The sequence below is a fragment of the Hemitrygon akajei genome, chromosome 7 (genome assembly GCF_048418815.1).
Source record: "Hemitrygon akajei chromosome 7, sHemAka1.3, whole genome shotgun sequence".
Classification (NCBI taxonomy): domain Eukaryota; kingdom Metazoa; phylum Chordata; class Chondrichthyes; order Myliobatiformes; family Dasyatidae; genus Hemitrygon; species Hemitrygon akajei.
The window spans coordinates 137713016-137732150 of NC_133130.1; the positions used below are offsets into that span (position 1 = coordinate 137713016).

General features: G+C 44.6%; 1 protein-coding gene across 1 annotated transcript in view; it reads left to right on the plus strand.

Annotated features, from left to right (window-relative positions):
- LOC140730960 (uncharacterized) overlaps positions 1 to 19135 on the plus strand; it is a 405020-nt gene that overhangs the window by 349336 nt on the left and 36549 nt on the right. Inside the window, exons 52-58 of the mRNA XM_073052071.1 lie at positions 82 to 135; positions 5298 to 5351; positions 5460 to 5513; positions 8379 to 8432; positions 10820 to 10873; positions 13188 to 13241; positions 14160 to 14213. Of these exons, the coding sequence (XP_072908172.1) occupies positions 82 to 135; positions 5298 to 5351; positions 5460 to 5513; positions 8379 to 8432; positions 10820 to 10873; positions 13188 to 13241; positions 14160 to 14213 (378 nt within the window). The remainder of the gene's footprint in view (positions 1 to 81; positions 136 to 5297; positions 5352 to 5459; positions 5514 to 8378; positions 8433 to 10819; positions 10874 to 13187; positions 13242 to 14159; positions 14214 to 19135) is intronic.

Genomic DNA, 19135 nt, shown 5'->3' on the forward strand with positions numbered 1-19135 from the left:
ATACTAATTCCTTTTTCGAAACTAAGACACAAATACCCTCTTCCCTGCCATATTTTAAATGTACTTTGTTTCCACCTTCAGGGTCCAAGAGGCCAAGAAGGCTCTGAAGGCAAAAAAGGGGTCAAAGGAGAAAAGGTGAAGTGATTTCAAAGAATGGTCGAACCATTTAGTCACGTATGGTGGTTGAGGCTTCACGTTCTCTATTCGGGAAGTTATGCTGCAGCTTTATAAAACTCTGGTATGATTGCGTTGGAATACGGCATTCTGTTCTGGTCACCCCACTACAGGACAAATGTTGAGGCTTTGGAGAGGGAGCAGAAGAGGTTTACCAGGATGCTGCCTGGACTAGAGGGCATGTGCTACAAGGAAAGTTTGCGCAAGACTGAGTTGTTTTCTCTGGAGCAGGGAGGCTGAGAGGAGACCTAATAGAGATTTATAAGAGGCATAAACAGAGGAGACAGACACTATCTGTTTCCTTGGATCGAAATGTCTAATACCAGACAAGATGAGAGGAGGTAAGCTCAAAGAAGATTTATGGGTCTTTTTCTTTTTAGTACACTGCCAGGGATGGTGGTGTAAGCAAGCATGATAGAGGCATTCAATAGGTTCTAAGGTAGAGAATGAAGGGTTATGGACACTTTGTAGAAAGCAGGAATACAGTGCAAAACAGAAAAAAAATACTGTACATTACAATAAATAAATACAGGGGAATTATGAGGGTGTGTCCCTGGTTTAATCTGATGGCAGAGGGGAAGAAGATGTTCCTAAAATGTTGAGGGTAGGTCTTCAAGCTCCTGTACCCCCTCGCCGATGGTAGTAACAAGAAACAGGCATGTTTCAGAGGGTGAGGTTTCTTAGTGATGGGTGCCGCTTTCTAGAGATACTGCTGTTTGAAGATGTCCTCAGTGGTAGGTGATGGAACTGGTTGAATCTACAACCCTCTGCAGCCTCTTCCAATTCTGTTCATTGGACCCTCCATGCCAGGCAGTGATGCAACCGGTCTGAATGCTCTTCACCGTGCATTTGTAGAAATATGCTGGTGTTTGGTGACAGCCCAGATCTCCTCGGACTCCTAATGCAGTAGAGATGCTGCCATACCTTCTTTGTGACGGGTCAGATGACATGTCAATAGGATCAGTTCTACACAGTGTAGAATGGTGAAGGAATTGAGCAAATTTAACTTTAAATTCTGAAGTTAACCACAAATTAAAATACAGAGCACCAGAGTTTGTAATGCCAGAGCAGCATCACTTTCTGTAGTTCAGGTGGTTGCTTCTCAGCTTCCAGTCTGTTAATAAATGAAAGCTTCCAGGCTGATTGTGGTAAATATTTCTGATTAATCAGCAGATCGTAGCAAGGGCCACATCTGTACTCAGCCAAAGTAATTTGCTCAGTGTCATATGGAAACATAAGATATAGGACAGAATTAGGCCATTTGGCCCATCGCATCTGCTCCACCATTTTATAACGGCTGATCCAATGTTCCTGTCTGCCCCAGTCTCCAGCCTTCTCCCCGTATCCCTTCATACCCTGACCAGTCAAGAACCTATCAACCTCTGCCTTAAATATACATAAAGGCTTGGCCTCCATGACTTCCTGTGGCAAAGAATTCCACAGATTCACCATTCTAGCTGAAGAAGTTCCTCCTCATCTCCATTCTAAAAGGATGCCCCTCTATTCTGAGGCTGTGTCCTCTGGTCTTAGACTCCCCCACCACAGTAAACATCCTCTCCACATCCACTCTATCAAGGCTTTTCATAATTTGATTGGTCACCCTTCATTCTTCTGAATCCAAGTGAATACACTTCTCAACGTTGCATTCCATCTGCCATGTTTTTGTCAATTCTCCGAATCTCTGTCCTTCTGTAGCCTCTGTACTTCCTCAAAACTACCTGCCCTTCACCTATCTTCATATCATCTGCAAACTTTGCAAGAAAGCCCACAATTCCATCATCCAAATCATTAACATGTCACATAAGAAGAATTTGTCCCAACACAGACCCCTGTGGAGCATCACTAGTCACTGACAACCAATCAGAAGAGGCTCTCTTTATTCCCACTCTTTGCCTCCTGCTAATGAAACACTGCTTTATCCATGCCAGAATCTTTTCTGTAATACCATGTGCTCAGAGCTTTTTAAGCCGCTTCAAAGGCCTTCTGAAAATCCAAGTACACAACATCAACTGATTCTCCTTTGTCTATCTTGCTTGTTGTTTCTTCAAAGAATTCCTACCGATTTGTCAGGCAAGATTTTCCCTTGAGGAAACCATGCTGACTACGGCCTGCTTTATCATGTGCCTCCAAGTACCTCGAGACCTCATCCTTAATAATCGACTGCAACATCTTCCCAACCACTGAGGTTTGACTGACCAGTCTATAGTTTCCTTTCTTCTGCTTCTCTCCCTTCTTGAAGAGTGGGGTGACACTTGCAATTTTCCAGTCTTCCAGAACCATTCCAGATTGCTGTGATTCTTGAAAGATCATTATCTCTTCAACCACCTCTTTCAGAGGTTTCTCTGGGGTTTACACCATCTGGTCCAGGTGACTTATCTACCTTAAGACCTTTCAGTTTCCCAAGAACCTTCTCTCTAGTTATGGTAACTTCACACGCTTTATTCCTCCTGACACCTGGAACTTCCACCATACTGCTAGTGTGTTTCACAGTGAAGGCTGATGCAAAATGCTTATTCATTTCGTCTGCCATTTTGTTGTACCCTGTTACTACCTCTCCAGCATTGTTTTCTAGTGGTCCGATACCCACTCTCGCCTCTCTTTTACACTTTATGTATCCATTGAAACTTTTGGTAGTGTACTTTCATCTTCCACCTTTACCTTCTTAATGACTTTTTAGTTGCCTTCTGTTGGTTTTTCAAAGCTTCCCAATCCTCTAACTGCCCACTAATTTTTACTCTTATTATATGCCCTCTCTTTGGCTTTTATTTTGGCTTTAACTTCTCTTATTAGCCACGGTTATGTCAACTTTCCTTCAGAATACTTCTTCCTCTTTGGGATGTATATATCCTGTGCCTTCCAAATTGCTTCCTGAAATTCCAGCCGTTGCTGCTCTGCCATCATCCCTGCCAGTGTTCTTTTCCAATAAATGCTGGCCAACTCCTCCTCAAAGTAATTCCCTTTACTCCCCAGTAACGCTGATTCATCTGACTTTAGCTTCTCCTTCTCAAATTTCATGGTAAATGTGACCATATTATGATTACTTGCCCCTAAAGTTTCTTTTACCTTACAATCTCCAATAAATTCTGATTCATTGCACAACACCTAACTCTGTCTTCCTGCCTGTCCTGTCAATACAATGTGCATTCTTGGACAATAATCTCCCAGCTATAATCTTTCAGCCATGATTCAGCGATGCCTGTAACATCATACCTGCCAATCTGCATCTGTACTCCAAGTTCATCTACCTTATTCAGTATACTGCACACATTCAGATACAACACCTTCAGTCCTGTATTCATCCGTTTTGATTTTGTTGCACTATGCTCAACCGTTTGAATCCTACAGTAACTTTGTCTGACAACTTACCAACATCTACCTCCACAACCTCTCCACGAGCTGTTCCCATTCCCCTACAACTCTAGTTTAAACTCCACCGTGCAACAGTAACAAACATTCCTGCTAGGATATTAGTCCACTCCAGTTCAGATACAAACCGTCCCTTGTGTGCAAGTCCCACCTCCCCTGGAAAAGAGCCCAATAATCCAAAAATCATATGCCTTCTCACCTATACCAACTCCTTAGCCACATATTAAACTGTATAATCTCACTAGCATGTGGCACTGGTAGAAATCCTGAAATCACAACCCTGGAGGTCCTGTCTTTAACTTAACACCACCTCTGTGAACTCCCTGTGCAGAACCTCGTCACTCGTCCTATCCATGTCATTGGTACTTATATGGAACACAACTTCTGGCTGTTCACCCTCCCACTTAAGAATGCCCCAAACCCTGGCACCCAGGAGGCAACGTACTGTCCAGGAATCTCGTTCTTGCCCACAGAATTTCCTGTCCATTCCCCTACCTAATGAATCCCCTATCACCATAGAGTGCTTCTTCTCCCCACTTCCCTTCTGAGTCAGAGAGCCAGGCTTGGTGCTGGAGACCCAACCACTTTTATTTTTCCTCTACTAGGTCATCACCCGCGACAGTACCCAAAGTGGTATACCCGTTGTCGAGGGGGATGGCCACAGGGGTACACTGAACTGGCTTCTTAACCCCTTTCCCCTTCCTGACTGTCACCCAGTTTCCTGTGTCCTGCACCTTGGGTGTAACTACCTCGCCATATGTCCTATCTATCACCCCTTCAGCCTCTCAAATGATCCGGTGTTCATCCAGTTCCAGCTCCAACTCCTTTACGCAGTTTGTTAGAAGCTGCAGCTGGGTGCAGTTCTCACAGTTGTGGTGATCAAGGACACTGGAAGTCTCCCTGCTTTCCCACATCCCACAAGAGGAGCATTGCACTATCCTGCCTGGTATCTCTACTGTCCTAGCTGAGCAGATATAAAGAAGAGAAGGAAAAAATAACTTGAGCTTTTCTTTCCTTTGCTTTGCCTGAGTGAAGCCCCTCATTGCTGAAGCCGTAAGACCACCACTCTGACTCTGTCCACTCAGATAACAGCTGCTGTGCTTGCCCTGCCTTCCTTTAATTTGCTAATCAATCCCAAATGGTTGGCCATTGCTCCAAGCTCTATTACACTGTTGTGACCCACCCCTGCCTTTTATCCTCGGGATGACGACCTGATTGAAGTCCTCTCCTCTCCAAACTTCCGATGTCCAGATTAGCCTCTGGTCAAAACTCTGTATCCTCAGAAGTTGCCCATTTTTTTTGTATGATTGAATGTGCTGATGTTGGAAGAAAGGAGGCAGTTAGGCTCTAATTCAGGATTTTGACCCTAAAAGTCAACAATTCTATTCCCCCCGCTACTCTGACCCCCCAAATTCCTCCAGCAGATTGTTTGTTTCTCCAGAATCCAGCATCTGCAGTCTCTTGTGTTTCTCTGAGTGTTTTCTCTGAGCCAAGCAATTTTCCAAAGGCGTTTGATAAAGTAGATGCTTCCCTTCTCAGGAATCAGGAACCAGGGGTATAGTTGTTGAACCAGTTAAGACAGAAATGGGAAGGCTGAGATCTTTTCCAAAACTTTGACTGTTTATTCCCCTCCATAGATGCTGCCTGACTTCCTGAATTCCTCCAGCATTGTGTTTCTCAAGATTTAGAGCATCTGCAGGATCTCTTGTGTTACTTTTACAATAACCTTGGTATTCTCTCAACTATTCCTGTTTCAGGGTGATAACGGGCTTGATGGAATTCCAGGACACCCGGGGAATCCAGGAAGAGAGGTATGCATCAAAATCCTAACAACAAGTTCCTCCTAGACTAAAACAAATCACATTTCTCAGTGACTCATGGTAGTTATTATTCTGGTGACATTCTTTTCTCTGTTCTAGGGGAGGAGGGGAAAAGCAGGACCAAGAGGACTAAGAGGGAATAAAGGACTAAAGGTAAGGCACAGTATTTTGTGTTTTAGAAAGCCTTCACAATTCAGGTCAAAGTTCCTGCTGAGAAAGTATGCCTGCAATTAAAACCATTATCAAGAGAGTTTCTGTATCGTCCTGAGGCTTTGGATATATGCCATGGCAAAGCTATTCAGAATACAGGAAGAGAAGGGTCTCGGCCTGAAACGTTGACTGTTTTTTATTTCCATTACTGCTGCCCGAGTTACTGAGTTCCTCCTGCATTTTGTGCACATTGCTCTAGATTTCCAGCATCTGCAGAATCTCTCGTATTTAAAAATCTAGAGTAGACATGTTGCAAAGGTCCAAAATCAAAATCAAAAAAAGAGAGAAAATTGGCTTTTCAGCCTGTCAAGAGAAACCGAGTAAGGAACATTATACTGGGGGCTTCAGCCACTGATAGTTCTTTACAGATTGCAATGAGCATTGAATTAACAGATTTACTAATCTGTCCAATCCCTAAAGACACTGGAAACATACTGCATCAGTGCCATCCAACACATACATACTGCTCACTGCAGAGAACAAATCTTCACCTTTGTTTCCGTTCCAGTCTTTGATGATGGCGGCTTGCCGGACAAAGTAAAATGAGATCAAAGGAATGACGTAGATGCTGGAAATTTGAAATAAGAATGCAAAGTGCAGGAAAAGACTCAGTAGATTGGCAGCACCTGTGGAAAGAGGAACGACTATTGTTTCAGGTCGATGACCTTTCGTCGGAGACCCCTCCTTAAGAGATCATCAACTAACACCCTATCTTCAATGTATTGAGTCCCATGGCGCTCAGATCCTATATTTACACTGCAGAGACTCACCGCCCTGTCTCCGCTACGTTGGTTTATTATTATTGTCACGTGTAGCGAGGTGCAGTGGAGAACTTTGTTTTGCATGCCAGCCTACAGATCCCTCACAGGTCAGAGCATTGTAGAAGGAAGAGGAGCAGTAACACAATCGTAGACTGCAGAGTCAATGTCACAGAGAAACTGCAGTGCGGGCGGACAATTAAGTGCAAGGTCTGACGGTGTAGATTGTGAGATCAAGGGTCCGTCTGATCATACTACGGGCCAATTCAATATACTTATAGTAGTGGGATAGAAGCTCTCCTTGAGTCTGTTGTTACATGCTGTCAGGCTTTTTAATCTTCAGCCTCATGAGAGAAGAGAGAGTGTTTGGGGTGCATGGGGTCTGTGGTAATGCTGGCAGCTTTACTGAGGCAGAAGGAAGTGTAGATAGGGTCCACGGAGGGGAGGCTGGTTTCCATGATAGACTGAGCTGTGTCCACAACTCCCTGCAGCTTCCTGAAGTCGTGGGCAGAGCTGATGTGATGCAAAGCTCTGAGGCATCTGCAGGGGAACCCGGTGATTGTCGCTCCAACAAATCAAAAGAAAGTTGGAAAACAAGCTAGTTGTCCCTGGTGCTTTTCAAGGGCAGGCATCATTACACCAGAGTCCACATGTACTGAAGTCTAGGCCCCCTGCTGCCATTGGTCCATGGAAACCTTACAGCAGATCACTTTGGATATCCAGTTGACCACAGTAGTGGGCTTGAAGGTTTCAGAAGGAGGTGGTCGTTTCCTTCCTACACACCAAGAAAATCTTTTTTTTTTAATAGATAAGTAGTGCAAAGAAAGAGCAAAATAGTGAGTAAAAACACAAAATGCTGGCAGAACTCAGCAGGCCAGACAGCATCTATGGGAGGAGGCAGTGACGACGTTTCGGGCCGAAACCCTTCATCAAGAGTGCAAAATAGTGAGGTCGTGTTCATGGGTTCATGCTTCATTCAGAAATCTGATGGCAAAGGGGAAGAAGCTGTTCCTGAATTGCTGAGTGTGTGCCTTCAGGCTCCTGATGGTGACAACGAGAAGAGAGCATGTCCCGGTCTGAACAATGACGCTTTCTTGAGGCATTACTCTTTGAAGATGTCCGTGATTGTGGGGAGGCTAGTGCCCGTGATGGAGCTGGCTGGATTTACAATTCCCTGCAGCATTTTCTGATCCTGTGCAGTGGTGCCTTCATACCAGACAAACAAAGCAACCAGTCAGGATGCTGTCCGTGGTACCTCTGGTGATATTTGCTTCAGTGACATCCCAAATCTCCTCAGACTCCTAATGAAATGTAGCCACTGCCACACTTTCTGCATAATTGCATCATTATATTGGGCCCAAGATAAATCTTCTAACACGTTGACACCAAGGAACAGAGAGGATAGGGAAAGAACGAATCTTGGATTTTGAACATGGGTGAGTCGGCGACAAGAACACCGTTCAGATGGGATGTGCATGAGAAGCTGTTGTTGGGGGATGGAGGCCTCAGAGGATGGGTGGAACCGTGGTACAGACTCTAGATCCACTGCATCGGAACGTCAGTTACCTGGGTTCATTTCTGAGCTCAGTGTTGTCAGTGTGGAGTTTGCACGGTCTCCTTGTGAGCACTTGGGTGTCCCCCCATATTCCGAAGATGTGGGCCTAGAGGTTCATTAGACTCTGTGAATTGCTCATCGTGGAAGAGTGGTAAGATCTGAAGAGATGCAGGGAGAACTAAAAAATAGGATTAGTGTCAATGGAAGGGTCAAAGGTCAGTGCAGATTCAATGGGCTGAAGGGCCTGTTTTACTGCTGTTTCTCTTCATGTCTCTGTGACTGTGAGTTGGAGAGATGGGGAGGGATGTGGCCAATGAGTGATTTGCAAACAAAGGCAGGAACAATGCTGAATTCAGCAATGCCTCCAGAGTGACTCAGTTCTCCCTCCAATGAATAGATCACTGTTCTATTGTGAGCACTGTATTAGCTGTTACATACATGAGCCACGGCTGTCTTTGACCATTGAAATACTGACTTATTGTTTCTGAATTTCAGGGCCCAAGGGGCGAGAGGGGACCAGCAGGACCATCTGGATCAATCGGACCTCCTGTAAGTTGTGGCTCATTAACATGGTGCTGGGTTAATAGTTAGCTTAAGGCACAGGAGCAGACATGATCAAGAGGGTCAGTTGTTCAGTTCATCCATTAGAATGGGGAAGAAATGATAGATAGATAGATAGATACTTTATTCATCCCCATGGGGAAATTCAACTTTTTTTCCAATGTCCCATACACTTGTTGTAGCAAAACTAATAACATACAATACTTAACTCAGTAAAAAATATGATATGCATCTAAATCACTATCTCAAAAAGCATTAATAATAGCTTTTAAAAAGTTCTTAAGTCCTGGCGGTTGAATTGTAAAGCCTAATGGCATTGGGGATTGACCTCTTCATCCTGTCTGAGGAGCATTGCATCGATAGTAACCTGTCGCTGAAACTGCTTCTCTGTCTCTGGATGGTGCTATGTAGAGGATGTTCAGAGTTTTCCATAATTGACCGTAGCCTACTCAGCACCCTTCACTCAGTTACCGATGTTAAACTCTCCAGTACTTTGCCCACGACAGAGCCCGCCTTCCTTACCAGCTTATTAAAACGTGAGGCGTCCCTCTTCTTAATGCTTCCTCCCCAACACGCCACCACAAAGAAGAGGGCACTCTCCACAACTGACCTATAGAACATCTTCAGCATCTCACTACAGACATTGAATGACGCCAACCTTCTAAGGAAGTACAGTCGACTCTGATCTAAATGTGATCTAAGTGACTTTGACTGTGGAATGATTGTTGGTGCCAGACCATGTGGTTTGCGTATCTCAGAAACTGCTGATCTCCTGGGATTCTCATGCATAACAGTCTCTGGAGTTTGCTGAGAATGGTGTGAGAAACAGAAAAACAGCCAGTGAGTGGCAGTTCCGTGGGCGAAAATTCCTTGTTAATGAGAGAGGTCGTAGGAGAATGTCCAGATTGGTTCAAGCTGACAGGAAGGCAACAGTAACGCAAATAACCACACGTTACAACAGTGGTGTGGAGGAGAGCATCTCTGAACACACAACACGTTGAAACTTCAAGTGGATGGACAACAGTAGCAGAAGACTACAAACATACATTCAGTTGCCACGTTATTAGGAGGTGCCCCCTCTCTAAAGCTTCCACATCCTTCCTCTGATGAGCTGACCAGGAACTGAACACAACATTCCAAGTCTTGTCTAACCCAAGTTTTAAAGAGCTCTAATATTTCCTCGTTGCTCTTGAACTCAACTCCCTGAATAGGGAAGCCCAACACACCGTACGGCTTTTTAATTGACCCATCGACTTGTGCTGCGTCGTTGAGGGATCTACAGACGCGGACCCCAGGATCCTCCTGTTCCTCCACGCTGTTAAGAACCCTGCCATTAACCCCGTGTTCGGCCATCAAGTTCAACCTTCCAAAGTGAATCACTTCATACTTTGCCGGACTGAACTCCATCTGCCACTTCTCAACCCAGCTCTACATCTTATTTTATATCCCATTAGAATGTACGTCAATCTTCTACACCGTGACATACAAATACCCTCTGCACTGTAGAATGACGTGACTCTGCACATCCGTATTCACGTCATTCTACAGCTGTTCAGTAAGCGAACATCCTGACAAGCTGCATCACTGCTTGGGACGGAAGCTGCACTGCGGCGGGCAGGAAAGCTTTAAAACGGGTAGCCGGAACTGCCCAGCGTTTCACCGGCAGCAGCCTACCCGCCATCAATCACGTACACACAGAAAGGTGCCAGAAAAGGGTCAGTGACATCATGAAGGATCCCACCCACCCTGCTTATGGACTGTTCGTCCCACTCCCTGATGCACCATCAATAACTCTCGGAGACGTGAGGCGAGATAGAGGCTTTTATTGGCTGGAAGAAAGCACAAGCAGCAATTGACCACCACACTACATCCTGGAGACTGAGGCCGGGGCGGAGTCCCCAATCACCTTTATACTGGGGTCCGTGGGAGGAGCCACAGGAGCAGTCAGCCGGGGGGGGGGGGGGGCGTCCAGACAGGTATATGTAGTTCACCACACTCCCATCAGGGAGGAGGCTACATTCCATCCACACCAGGACCACCAGACTCAAAAACAGTTACTTTCCCCAAGCAGTAAGGCTGATCACCACCTCCACCGCCCCCCCCCCAAAAAATTATTGCTTGTTGTTTCCTGTCACCTTATGTACAGACATGCCCATGCTTCTGTACCTGGCAACACTTTGTGGAATATACAATCAATGGATATAAGCAATCTTATGTATTTATATTTATTGTGCTTTTTTAATTCTCTATCTTTTGTGCTGCATCTACCTCATTACAAAATAAAGGAATAACTTGTGCTGAACCTTTTAAAGAATAACATTGAAAACCACAAGGTAACCTTTCATAATCAATGTAAATCCTATGTTGTTTTGCAGGGCATTCCCGGAGCAAGACCTAAAAAAGGGGGTCAGGGGGTGAAAGGTCAGAAGGTAACAGTTGTGACTCTTACCTGTGTAACATTCTGATTGGACTGTCAATGGGGGGGGGAGTTAGAAGGTAACAGTGGTAACACTTACCTGTGTAACATTCTGATTGGACTGTCAATGGGGGGGGGAGTTAGAAGGTAACAGTTGTGACTCTTACCTGTGTAACATTCTGATTGGACTGTCGGGGGGGGGGAGTTAGAAGGTAACAGTGGTAACACTTACCTGTGTAACATTCTGATTGGACTGTCGGGGGGGGGGGAGTTAGAAGGTAACAGTTGTGACTCTTACCTGTGTAACATTCTGATTGGACTGTCAATGGGGGGGGGAGTTAGAAGGTAACAGTTGTGACTCTTACCTGTGTAACATTCTGATTGGACTGTCAATGGGGGGGGGGAGTTAGAAGGTAACAGTTGTGACTCTTACCTGTGTAACATTCTGATTGGACTGTCAATGGGGGGGGGAGTTAGAAGGTAACAGTTGTGACTCTTACCTGTGTAACATTCTGATTGGACTGTCAATGGGGGGGGGAGTTAGAAGGTAACAGTTGTGACTCTTACCTGTGTAACATTCTGATTGGACTGTCGGGGGGGGGGAGTTAGAAGGTAACAGTTGTGACTCTTACCTGTGTAACATTCTGATTGGACTGTCGGGGGGGGGGAGTTAGAAGGTAACAGTTGTGACTCTTACCTGTGTAACATTCTGATTGGACTGTCGGGGGGGGGGGAGTTAGAAGGTAACAGTTGTGACTCTTACCTGTGTAACATTCTGATTGGACTGTCAATGGGGGGGGGAGTTAGAAGGTAACAGTTGTGACTCTTACCTGTGTAACATTCTGATTGGACTGTCGGGGGGGGGGGAGTTAGAAGGTAACAGTTGTGACTCTTACCTGTGTAACATTCTGATTGGACTGTCAATGGGGGGGGGAGTTAGAAGGTAACAGTTGTGACTCTTACCTGTGTAACATTCTGATTGGACTGTCGGGGGGGGGGGGAGTTAGAAGGTAACAGTTGTGACTCTTACCTGTGTAACATTCTGATTGGACTGTCAATGGGGGGGGGAGTTAGAAGGTAACAGTTGTGACTCTTACCTGTGTAACATTCTGATTGGACTGTCAATGGGGGGGGGGGAGTTAGAAGGTAACAGTGGTAACACTTACCTGTGTAACATTCTGATTGGACTGTCAATGGGGGGGGGGAGTTAGAAGGTAACAGTTGTGACTCTTACCTGTGTAACATTCTGATTGGACTGTCGGGGGGGGGGGAGTTAGAAGGTAACAGTGGTAACACTTACCTGTGTAACATTCTGATTGGACTGTCAATGGGGGGGGGGAGTTAGAAGGTAACAGTGGTAACACTTACCTGTGTAACATTCTGATTGGACTGTCAATGGGGGGGGGGAGTTAGAAGGTAACAGTGGTAACACTTACCTGTGTAACATTCTGATTGGACTGTCAATGGGGGGGGGGGAGTTAGAAGGTAACAGTGGTAACACTTACCTGTGTAACATTCTGATTGGACTGTCGGGGGGGGGGGGGAGTTAGAAGGTAACAGTTGTGACTCTTACCTGTGTAACATTCTGATTGGACTGTCAATGGGGGGGGGGAGTTAGAAGGTAACAGTTGTGACTCTTACCTGTGTAACATTCTGATTGGACTGTCGGGGGGGGGGGGAGTTAGAAGGTAACAGTTGTGACTCTTACCTGTGTAACATTCTGATTGGACTGTCAATGGGGGGGGGAGTTAGAAGGTAACAGTTGTGACTCTTACCTGTGTAACATTCTGATTGGACTGTCAATGGGGGGGGGAGTTAGAAGGTAACAGTTGTGACTCTTACCTGTGTAACATTCTGATTGGACTGTCAATGGGGGGGGGAGTTAGAAGGTAACAGTGGTAACACTTACCTGTGTAACATTCTGATTGGACTGTCAATGGGGGGGGGAGTTAGAAGGTAACAGTGGTAACACTTACCTGTGTAACATTCTGATTGGACTGTCAATGGGGGGGGGAGTTAGAAGGTAACAGTGGTAACACTTACCTGTGTAACATTCTGATTGGACTGTCAATGGGGGGGGGGAGTTAGAAGGTAACAGTGGTAACACTTACCTGTGTAACATTCTGATTGGACTGTCAATGGGGGGGGGAGTTAGAAGGTAACAGTGGTAACACTTACCTGTGTAACATTCTGATTGGACTGTCAATGGGGGGGGGTGTGAAAAGTCAGAAGGTAACAGTGGTAACACTTACCTGTAGAACATTCTGATTGGACTGTCAGTCTTCTTCACCTCACATCATCTCAGCAAAGTTTTATCCTTGTCCCAGGGATCGAGAGGTGATGCAGGAATTTCAGGACCTCCCGGTGACCCAGGCAAGAAGGTATGTGGAGGAAATTTTAAATTTTATTTGTATCTTAATATCACGAGTGTAGCTTTGTGAAACGTCTTAGATGAACAACACAGTAGATTGTGGCTAAATGATGAACATTCAAAGTTCAAAGTGAATGTATTACCGGAGTACATATATATCACCATATACAACCCTGAGATTCATATTTTTGCAGGCATACTCAATAAGTCCAATAACATAGCAGAATCAATGAAAGACAGCACCAACTTGGGTGTTTAACCAGTGTGCAAAACACAGCAAACTGTGCAAATACAAAAAGAATGAAATAGTAATAATAAATAAATAAGTAATAAATATCAAGAACATGAGATGAAGAGTCCTTGAAAGTGACTCCGTTGGTTGTGGGAACAGTTCATGATGGGGCAAATGAAGTTCTCCCCTCTGGTTCAAGAGCCTGATGGTTGAGGGTTAATAACTATTCCTGAACCTGGTGGTGTGAGTCCTGAGACTCCTGTACCTTCTTCCTGATGGCAGCAACGGGAAGAGAGCGTGACATGGATGCTGTTTTCCTGTGACAATGCTTTGTGTAGATGTGCTGAATGGTAGGGAGGGCTTTACCCATGATGGACTGGACCTTTCCACTGCTTTTTATAGGATTTTCTGTTCTTCAAGGGCATTGGTGTGAACCATTGATTTTGCAATGGGTCTGAGCTGCCCTGAAGTTGAAAATGTAACTAATGGAAACCAGATCCGGTATTCCAGCTCTCTGCCACTGCCTGTGCCTTCCGAGGCAGATTTTCTGCTCCTTCTCATCAACAATAACTTTGTGACTCACAAATTTGGAAGTTCAGTATTTTCTTCCATGTCTTAACTTCAAAGTGAAATTGAATAGCAGTATTTGTAAAAAGGTTCAATTCTGAATGATCTGTTTGTGTCTCTCTGTTTAAGGGGAAACCAGGACTTGAAGGCTTACCGGGAATATTGGGCCAGAAGGGTGAGCAGGTAATGGAACCCCAAATGCAAGCAGAACCTGTTGAACTCACTCAGCAAGTCGAGCAGCATTTCTGGAAAGGGAATCTCCATTTCTTTCTGCACTGATGCTGCCCAGACTGCTGAGTTTTTCCATCATTTTCTGTTTTTATTTCAGATTAACGTTTCAGCCCTACTTGCAGCTAAGCAATGAAATGTGAATTACAAGCCCCGCTCTGGGAGAGCTGTAAAAAAATTATCCTGAGCACCACCCTGGAGTGGTTTCTCCTGCAGCTAACAGACGTGTCGCCAGATCATCTCCTTGAGCAGGGCAGTAAGCACACCAGGATAAAGCTGCAGCCGATTACCTGTGCACAACGTCGGCAATACACACCAGCACCCAAAGGCAAAGAAATGCTGGGTTAGAGATTCTTCCCCTGTCTCTGCGCTGAATGGACAAACATGGTCTTATGGAAATGTGGCATTGAAAAGCAGGCTTCATTTCGCACACACACTGTCTGTTGATGACAGAAGGTAGCTTCCATCCTACCTACAATTTAGACACATGCATCCGAAGGCTCAGATTGACCACCCGTTTAACACCGCCCATTTCTACTGTCTGTGCCTTCGTTACAAAGTTAAATGCCAGCAATCTCTTTTAATTTGGCTTCTATTTCAGGATATGGACATGGTTAGCAAAGCCAGCACATAGCTCCCTTATTAGAGACCTCAAAGGTGCTGTTAAGCCAGTTTCATGATCCACTTCAATCCTTTTTAGTGCCTTTAAGGTTTGGTGGGTCATTGCAGGCTGAGGCAAAGAGTCAGTCTGGTTGATATTGGGCTTGAGTCGTGAATGGACCAGTGTGGGGAGTGCGGCTCGAGAGACTGAAGTGAACCAGCTGTCCTTCAGTAACAGTCCAGGAGTTTCATGATCTTGATTGTCACAAGGATTATTTTTTAATTGCAAGTTATTTAATTAATTTCATTTAAACTTCACAGATGCCAATTTAACTTGGCATGTTAATCCACTGTTTGGGATTACCAGGCCAGTCACTTACACACTGCAGCACCAGTGTACCCACCTCCTGTGTGCTTGCAAAGCTTCCTGGTCCTTGCCGTGGCAGTCAAATTAAAACTGCGTTGACCTTCTCAAAGTCAGTTTGCATCAATAGACACGCTTTAGCGAGCCTTCCATTGTTTAAGTAAGCATTCATTTATGAAGCAGTCACCTCTCTTTGGCTGATCTGTGGCCAGATTATCAGTTTTCTGGTTGGTGCATTTTAATGAATGTTGCAAAATGTGCTGAGGTGGTGCTAGTTTAGACTATCTGACTAAAAGTCTGTAACATGAGATTCAAAAATTTAAACCAGAAAATTCTAGAAATATTTGGCAGGTCAAAGTCAAAGTTGAGTTTACTGTCATATGCACACATACTTGTATGCCCAGGTGCCATGAAAAAACTTACAGCAGCATCACTGGTACAGAACATCGGATAAGCAGTAGAAAGACATAAACTAAGCATGAACTATACACAATTTTTGCAAGGAAGAATGCAGTGTCCAGGCTGCAGTCGGTGCTGCCCTCTAGTGCTCGCTTGGCAGAAGACAAGCTCTATTGTGGTCTGCCGATTTCGGCAGCGTTGTATGGCTTGAGTTTGGACTCTTCTATTGAATGGCTGTATCTTTCTGTTTTAGACACGCTGTGTGTGATTTGTGCCGTGTGTGACTGTTGGTACTGTGTTTTGCACATTGACCTCGGAGCAACGCTGTCTCGTTTGGCTGTATTCATGAGTACTCATGTAGTTGAATGAAAGTTGAACTTGAATTGAATTGAATTAGAACAAACAAGTCCATTTTAGAGCAAAAGCAAATCGGAGAGGTTATTGTGTTACTAAACTGTAGTGCTGGGGCTTTGCTAGTTGGTTCAAGAACCAAATGGTTGGAGGAAGAAGCTGTCTTGAACCTGCTGGTGTGGAACTTCGGGCTTCTGTACCTTTCACGTTTCGTATCAGGCCGTACCTGAGATAAGAGAAATAGAAGATGTTTTAGGTGCTGACGATACTAAGCTGAGAGGCAACGTGGACTGTTGGAGGATGCAGAGAACTTTCAGGGGATATAGACAGGTTAAGTAAGGGGGTGAGTCGGCAGATGTGCAAACGTGAGGTCATTCACTTTGGCCAACAAAAAAGCAGAGTATGTTTTGATGATGAGAGCTTAAAAGGTGCTGGTGTTCAGAGGGACCTGGGTGTCCTTTTACACAGATTACTGCAAGTTATTGTGTAGGTCTGGCAAGCAATTAGCAAGGCAGATGATATGTTAGTCATTAGAAAAGGTTTGAGTAACACAGCACAAAATGTCTTGCTGCAGTTAAGTAGACCTCCGTTTGTGTATTAAAATTGAATTTACCTTATTCCGTAAATCCTTCACATGCGTGAAGAGTAAAAACCTTTATGTTTTACATAGACCATAGAACAGTAGAGCGCAGTACAAGATCTTTGGCCCATGATGTTGTGCCAATTTTTTTAACCTACTCCACAGTCAATCTAACCCTTCCATCCTACACAGTTCATAAATCTTCATTTATTTTTCATCCCATGTGCCTAAAAGGCACTTAAATATCCCTAATGTATCAGCCTGTATCACCATCCCCAGCAGTGATTCCAGTCACTTACCACTCTCTGGGTTATAAATCTACCCCTAATGTCACCCCCTAAGCCCCCTGAACCTTGCCTTAAAAGGATCTCCTCTAGTTTTACCCATTGCCATGCTGGTAAAAAGGCACTGGCTATCCACTCGATCTATGCCTCTTAAAATCTTATTCACCTCTATCAAGTTGACTCTCATCCTCCTCGACTCCAAAGAGAAAAGCCCTATCTCACTCAAACTATCCTCAGAAGACATATCCTAGTAAATCTCCTCTTCACGCTCTCTAAAACTTCCACACCCTTCCTCTGATGAAGTGAACAGAACTGAGCACAATATTCCAAGTATAGACTAACCAGAGCTTTAAAGAGCTGTAATATTACCTCATTGCTCTTGAACTCAATACTCTGAATAACAAAGGCCAACACGCCATACACCTTTTTAACCGCCCCATCATCTTGCACTGCAACTTTGAGGGATCTATGGATGTGGAGCCCAAGATCCCTCTGTTCCTCCACACTGCTAAGAATCCTGTACTCTGTGCATTAACCTTGTACACTGCCTTCAACTTTATGCTTCCAAAGGGTGTCACTTCACACTTTGCTAGACAGAAGTCCATCTGCCTTTTCTCAGCCCAGCTCTAAATGCTGTCAATGTCCTGTTCTAACCCACAATGACCTTCTACATTATCCATTGCATCAACCTTCATATCATCTGCAAACCATTCCACTTCCCACCTAAGTCACTGATTAAAATCACAAAGAGCAGGGGTCCATGCAGAACACCACTAGACACTGACCTTCAGGTAGAATGTGATCCATCTATTACCGCCTTCTGCTGTTTGTGGGTTTGCCAATTCCACATTCATGCTGCTGAGTTTCCACTGATCCCATGTTTCATAGATTTCTAGATGAGATTTCCATGGGAATCTTGTCAAACACCTTACTAAAATCTATATACACCACATCCACCACTCTACTGTTATCAATTTGTTTTGTCACCTCTTCGATAAAGTCAGTCAGGCTCCTGAGGCATGACCTGTCCCTCATAAAATCATGCTGACTATTTCTAAAAATATTATGCTTCTCCAAATACTGATAATTCCCCATCCCTAAGAATCCCCTCCAATAATTTGTCTAACTGACATTAGACTTACTGGTCTATAATTCCTAGGATCATTTTTATTTCCTTTCTTGAACAAAAGTGCAATATTTGCCATTCCTCAAACCTCAGGTCCTCCAATCCTGTGGCCAGTGAGGATACAAAGATCATCTTCAACTCCCCAGCAATCTCTTCGCTCGCTTCCCGTTGTCACCAGGAGTATACTTCATCCAACCCAGGGACTTACTTATCCTATTATTGTTTCAAAAACTCCAACACAGCCTTGACCCCAACATGTTCCAGCCTATTGCTCTGTTCTGTGCTGAACTCACATTTATCAAGGTCCTTCTCCCTGGTGAAGACTGAAGCAAAGTATTTGTTAAGGACTTTCCCTACCTTCTCTGACTTCGGGCATGTTATCCCCTTTATCCCTAAGCACTCCTACTCTCACTCTGGACATCCTCCTTTTCTTCCCGTATGTGTAGAATGCCTATCCACCAAGCCCTTTAAACTCTCCTAAACTCTTTCTTAAGGTCCTTGCCAGCTACATGATAACTCTCAAGAGCACTGTTTGCTTTTTGTTTCCTAAACCTCACGGGAGGCTAATCTAGGAGATTAAGATGCAAATTGAATATCTAGATTCAGAACAGTCTTGCACATAGAAGACAGAGGGTTGTGGTTGAAGGGGCTTATTCGAGCTGGAGGTCTGTAATTAGTGGCATTCCACAGGGATCTGTGCTGGGTCCTCTGCTGTCTGTGATGTATATAGATGACCTGGATGAAAATATAGATGGGTGGCTTGGTAAGTTTGTGGATGACACCAAGGTTGGTGGAGTTGTGGATAGTATAGAAAACTGACAAAGATTACAGCTCAATATAAATTAGTTGCGAATATGGGCAAAGAAATGGCAGATGGAGCTCAACCCAGATAAATGTGAGATGCTGCACCTCAGTGGGGCAAATGCAAGGAGACAGTACACTACTAAGGGCAAGATCCCTGACAGTGTTTCTGAGTGGAGAGATCTTGGGATCCAAGTTCATAGCTTCATAAAATTGGCTACGTCGGTTGATAAGGCTTATGGAATGCTTATTTTTATTAGTCAAGGAACTGGGTTCAAAAGTCAGGAGGTTACGTTGTGACTTAATAAAGCTTTGGTTAGGTAACATCTGGAGAATTGCATACGGTTCTGATCGCCCCACTCTAGGAAGGAT